Source organism: Trachemys scripta, chromosome 3 (genome assembly GCF_013100865.1).
Source record: "Trachemys scripta elegans isolate TJP31775 chromosome 3, CAS_Tse_1.0, whole genome shotgun sequence".
Lineage (NCBI taxonomy): Eukaryota > Metazoa > Chordata > Testudines > Emydidae > Trachemys > Trachemys scripta.
In genome coordinates this window covers 57,958,861-57,964,860 of record NC_048300.1, presented here as the reverse complement: position 1 = coordinate 57,964,860, position 6,000 = coordinate 57,958,861, and the positions used below count along the sequence as shown (strand labels likewise).

General features: G+C 40.2%; 1 protein-coding gene across 1 annotated transcript in view; it reads left to right on the top strand.

Annotated features, from left to right (window-relative positions):
* Positions 1 to 6,000, top strand: part of DNAH8 (dynein axonemal heavy chain 8) — a 585,957-nt gene that overhangs the window by 481,849 nt on the left and 98,108 nt on the right. Inside the window, exons 71-72 of the mRNA XM_034764627.1 lie at positions 1,717 to 1,854; positions 2,413 to 2,540. Coding sequence (XP_034620518.1) covers positions 1,717 to 1,854; positions 2,413 to 2,540 — 266 coding nt within the window. The remainder of the gene's footprint in view (positions 1 to 1,716; positions 1,855 to 2,412; positions 2,541 to 6,000) is intronic.

The window sequence follows — 6,000 nt, the reverse complement described above, 5'->3', positions numbered from 1 at the left end:
CCCGCGGACCTCGCGGCCCAGCGGACCCCCCGGCTCCCGGACCGGCCCCGCGCCCACCCCGGACCGGCACTGCGACCCCGTCCCAGCACCGCGCGCCCTGCCGGGCTCGGCACCATGCCCCCGGCCCCGGCCAAAGAGCCCTCCCGATTTTCCCGGACATGCCCGGCTTTTGGGGATTTCCCCCCGGACGGGGATTTGAGCCCCCAAAAGCCGGACATGTCCGGGAAAATCCGGACGTATGGTAACCCTATCTTTCATCACTCTAACCAGTGGCACACAGTATCAAGCACTTCTGCTCCAAAAGCTTTAATATGAAGTACCACCTCAGTAAATTAAATTAAAATTGCCTGTTTTTACTATGTTCCAGCTATAATACTAGAGCCAGAAACCCACAAGAGGATCTTCCACCTGAATACTTTAAAAATAGAGACACAAGACAATAATTGTAATCAGGCAAAATGGGGGAAAGAAGGTTCAAAAACGAAGGGAAGTTGTCCTCCTCCAAACAAAATTAGATACTGGTTTTCCTTTTAGTCTTCTGCATGGAAGGCATTATAGGTTTTGAATGGAAACTGCTGTATAAAGCTAACATGTTATATAAAAAAATGTATGGAAATCTGTTAAATTATAGGAACTAATGTGTGTGCCTACAGCCAACACAGCAGTAGCCCTATGAGTGAAAGGTATAGCTCCTTCACTGAAGGCTGCTTGGGTCAAGGTAAAACAGCCAGAAAGAGTTAAGGGCTACCTGCCTGTCATATATCTCAGCAGGGAATTTAAGGAAAGAGTGTTCTTTTTTCCAGGGGTTGAGATAGGCAAGGGAAAAGCTTCTGGTGCTGCAGCCCTCGTTGGTCAGAGGAGTTACTCTATTTTGATGTTACTCTTGAGTTTTGTGTTTGAAAAATCAATTGTATCCTGAGGCAAGGACCTGAAATGGACTTGGGTGTGAGACTGGTTCCTTTCTGTGCCAGTAAGATAGCCTACCAGCTTACAGGTCTTCTTTCCCAAAAATTCCATAGAATGTAATATAGAGGGAAATCTGCACAGTGATTTCAAAACTTCAGCAGTAATCTTGTAGTCATTGATAGAAATATCAAACCTGGCAAGAGCAACAATATATTGCAGGCTGATAATCTAAAGAAAAATGACCAAAAAGTTTCCCTGTCATTAGTAAAAATATCTACTTGGCTGCAATTGAGTGGCTTATTGGCCTACGGCTATGATTCTCAAGAAGTGTCAGGTTATGATCCTGGACAAATCTCCTAAACTCATGATTAGCTGCCATTGCAGAACACATGAATTATATAAATAAAATAAAACAGAGAGCTGAACAACAAAGCCCCAAGGGATGTTCTCTTTTCCAGGAGCCTGATTGTAATGCTCTTTTCAACATGCCTCTGTCTTGCTCTGTAAGGCATCTGACATCTTCCGGGACCAGAATATTATTTTAAAATTGGCTCCCTGGAGCAGGAAGCAAATTTCTTACATTATTATGCTAATACAAAAATCATAAATACAGATTTAGAAGTATGGATTTAAGTGACATTGTTTGGAAAAGGAAATAATTTAAAATACATATTTCATGGTGTTTATTTAATAATTATATTGTGGCGCACAGATTTGTATTTCTGTCCCTGTTGACTAACAATGGAGCAGATTTAAAATAACAGATTTTTTGTTGTATGCCATTATTGTCTAACTATGCTTTATTCTTAGTCTAATTTAGCAAAACAAGAAGGACGTTTGAAAGTAGCTAATGCAGAGTTAGCCACAGCTCAGGCATTATTAGATGAGAAACAAGCTGAACTGGATAAAGTGCAGGCAAAATTTGATGCAGCAATGAAGGAGAAAATGGTGAGATAAAAATATTTTATGAATATAAAAAATGGTTTGCACACTGAAACTTTAAAGAGTTATATAGTTTGTGTTTACTGGTTCAATCTGTTCAGAATACAATGAAAGATAAATTGGAGAATAATGTGTAATTACTACAAATGAGTTCTATTTAACCCCTCTTCTTTATGATGCAATGGCTCAGGGAGTACTTGCCCTTTATAGAAAAGTGATTTTTAATGCAACAGCATTTTGCTTATCTTAGTTTAATTCTGAAGGTTTTAAAACTTAGCTAGGAAAATTGTTTATTTTAAAAGCCACTTGTGTGAAACATGGGGACCAGGAACCAAGCTGCACATCCATTCAGGGCCTAGTGCTTTTTGAAGCTCCAGTAGGGGTCTCAGTTCTTAGTTTTCCTTTAAAAAATTTGTTTGGGTCTCTCCATGCATAGGGCTAGTATTCAATAACAGGTAAGTATTCTTGATAAAAAATAGTTTATAAATTTTGTAAATATAGTAAAGGTCTTTGAATAATAGAATTTGAAAGTTTAATGAGACAGGAAAACTTGTCCAATTTTAGGACCTGTTGAATGATGCAGATGTGTGCAGGAGAAAGATGCAAGCAGCCTCTGCACTTATAGATGGATTGAGTGGTGAAAAAGTTAGATGGACTCAGCAAAGTAAGGAGTTCAAAACTCAGATTAACAGGTATAGTATCTGTTAGACAAAAGAGCAAGATGTCTATAAAATACAAAGACACTATTTGGCAATAAAATACCCTTCCATAGGTAATTTACAGTGCACAAACTTTGTTATAGTCAGTATTTTGCATGGAATTTGAGAAAAATCATAACAAATGATACCAACATATCTAGAAAATAGAAGTTTCCTCCCACAGAAAATTCCAGGCGTTTGGGTGTTTTCATTCTGAATTAGAGCAAAATCTCAAGCTTTGGAATGTCCCATGAAAGGGAATATTCTGTTTCAGGAATGTACTAATGCCGCCTCCCATCTCAGTCTCCCTGTCCCTCAGTGCTGCTCTTTCCTCCTATGTCATAAGATGGGAGGAAGAAGGAGAAAAAAACCGTTGGGCTGACAAGGGGGTGGGAGGGAAACTCCTAGGTTAATGATGGAAGAGGATGGGGGTGGAGGGAAACCCCCCACATCAGGGGTCAGCAACCTTTCAGAAGTGTGTGCCAAGTCTTCATTTATTCACTCTAATTTAAGGTTTTGCGTGCCAGTAATACATTTAACATTTTTAGAAGGTCTCTTTCTATAAGTCTATAATATATAACTAAACTATTGTTGTATGTAAAGTAAATAAGGTTTTTAAAATGTTTAAGAAGCTTCATTTAAAATTAAATTAAAATGCAGAGCCCCTGGACAGGTGGCCAGGACTCGGGCAGTGTGAGTGCCACTGAAAATCAGCTCGCGTGCCACCTTCAGCACGTGTGCCATAGGTTGCCTACCCCTACCCCACATTGATGATAGGAATGTGGGGCGGGGGGAATGGAGGAGGGAAACCCGTGGCTGGTGACAAGGTAAACTCCTGGGCTATAGACCAGTGGCTCTCAACCTTTCCAGACTACTGAACCCCTTTCAGGAATCTGATTTGTCTTGCGTATCCCCAAGTTACACCTCACTTAAATATGACTTGCTTACAAAATCAGACATAAAAATACAAAAGTGTCACAGCACACTATTGCTGAAAAATTGCTTAATTTCTCATTTTTACCATATAGTTATAAAATAAATCCTCTGGAATATACCAGTAAATATTGTACTTACATTTCAGTGTATAGTTTATAGAGCAGTATAAACAAGTCATTGTCCGTATGAAATTTTAGTTTGCACTGACTGAACTAGTGCTTTATATGTAGCCGGTTGTAAAACTAGGCAAATATCTAGATGAGTTGATGTACCCCCTGGAAAGCGTCTGCGTACCCACAGGGGTACATGTACCCCTGGTTGAGAACCACTGCTCTAGACAGGGGGCTGCCCAGAAAGCCTCAGTGTAGGGAAGCCTGGGAGCAAGGCAGCTTGGCAGCCTGTGAACCAAACAGCCCAGGGAGGCTGGAAGTTTAGTGGACTGAAATAGTAAATGACCATGCAATTAAATATTGTATCATAATGTTGTCTGCATAGGCAACCTTAATTCTGGCATGTCTTAACTTTTGAGTGCTGACTTTGCAACCTTAATGTACTTTTAAAGTCGTTTTTTTGGATGTAATTTATGTATAGGATACCAAGATACAACAGCAATAGGTACATTAGAAAAGCTTAGATAGATTTAAAATAAATGTGGTGGAGACTTGCTTATAACGGGAAGAGGCCAAGAGAGTGCATGCTAGAACTTTATTAAAATTAAAATTCTCGCTGTCTTTCTGGTCAGTACACTTCGTCAGGCACAGGTATCCAAAGGATATGAATCTATGGAGAAAATTATTTCTTACGGAAGTAAAAATGTAGTCAAATAATTACACAGGATTAAAACTGTTAATGAGTAGCAATAGGCTTATCCCATTTATTTGATATGATCATTCGACTGAGTAATGAAAATGTAATTCTTGTTTATGACATTATCCTTCCTTTCTCTGTCATGTTATTTAACATAAAAACAATTGTAGATAGTTCACAACTAGTTCAGATATTTATGTACAGTATATACTCTATCTTAGAGTAAATTTTCGAGTTTTTCGGTTGTTTATTGAACTTTGCTGTTTTGGGGTCTCATTGGACCTTACCTTAAAGTGGTGGTTTCATCTCTGAAAATAGGATATAAGAAGTGTTCCTTTTGTGCAGCTGTGTTCCTTGCTGTAGATGGGCATGAAAAGTGCCTATTATGCATTGCGAAGAGGCTCTCGGCTAAAAGTTTTGAAGTATGCTGCTGCACAGCTTCTTTCCTCATTCATCACTAATGTGTAGTGCCTCCCATCTGTGGAATTCAGAGATGGTCCAATATTGTTGCTGGTGGACCCAGGATTAAACCACCAGATTTCCTGCCTCTCACAGAAGAACAAATTGACAGTTCTTTTTCTCCCATTTTGTTTTATATTTTAAATGTTTATTTGTTTCATGCAGTGCTGACTTCACCTTCAATATTTATTAGATACATGGTTTCCCATAGACATCTCCTTTGAGGACATCATATGAATTAAATGAGGACTTTTGATGAAAAGCAAATGATAAACATAAAGAGATTTCATGAGTTTTGGGAGTCTCAGATTGGTGCAACAGTAGCTCCAACCATGAAAAATGTAGTCACATCTTCATATTCCCACTTATGGGTATTGTACAGTCTAGTGGTGCCTAATGGTAGAACCTTTTCCATGTGGTGTCCATTACAGTGCTCTCATACCCCGCTCTCCCCTCTCCACTCAGTACCTCTGAACATTCTGAGGGCGAGGCTATATATGGGGATGCAGCACCTTCTACCCCTTCAGTTCCTTCCAACTGCTTGTCTAAACGGAAGTGAACCGCTCTGGTCCATTTGGATCCGTGTTTTTTTTCCTTCCATCATAAGGTTGTACTTTAGTGATGAGTATAGGTTGTTAGATCAGTTCCAGGTTATGGAAGAACCAAAGAATGTGAAGCTGGGATTCCAGAGGTATGCTTCATACCCTGCTGTCTTCCTGGCATCTGATGTCCACATTAGGTGACTCAAGTGCTTGGGAGAGGACCACTTTTTTGTGGGAGTTTCGGCTCCTGTGACTTCTTCAGTAAGTCAAAGCAGTTTAAGGGTTCCAGGAAATCGGAACTTTTGTTAAGTCCAGCTGCAGTTCCCACTGCTCCAGCAGTCAGGCCTTTGAAGCTGCCTTTGTTGGAACCAAGGGCCACATTGTCAACTCTGGCTGTCTCGGTTCCAAAGAAGTCTAGGGAAAAGACAACCACTGTTAGCAGTGCCAGATCCCACATGTCAGATTTATCAGTTCCATCCAATTCTGACAACCTTACAGTCACAAAAACAAGGTTGGTTCTGGTCTCAGTTTCAGGAGCCAATAAGATGGATTTGGTTATTTAATTGGATCCTGTGCCACCCAAAGTCTTTGGCTCTGGCCATAATCCTTGCTCTGGTTCTGGGTCCATCTTCTGGTTCTGAAGAAGACTTTTATTTTTGTAGCTGATGTGCATTGTTCAGCTTCTGGGCATTCCTTGGAGCTGATTGAGA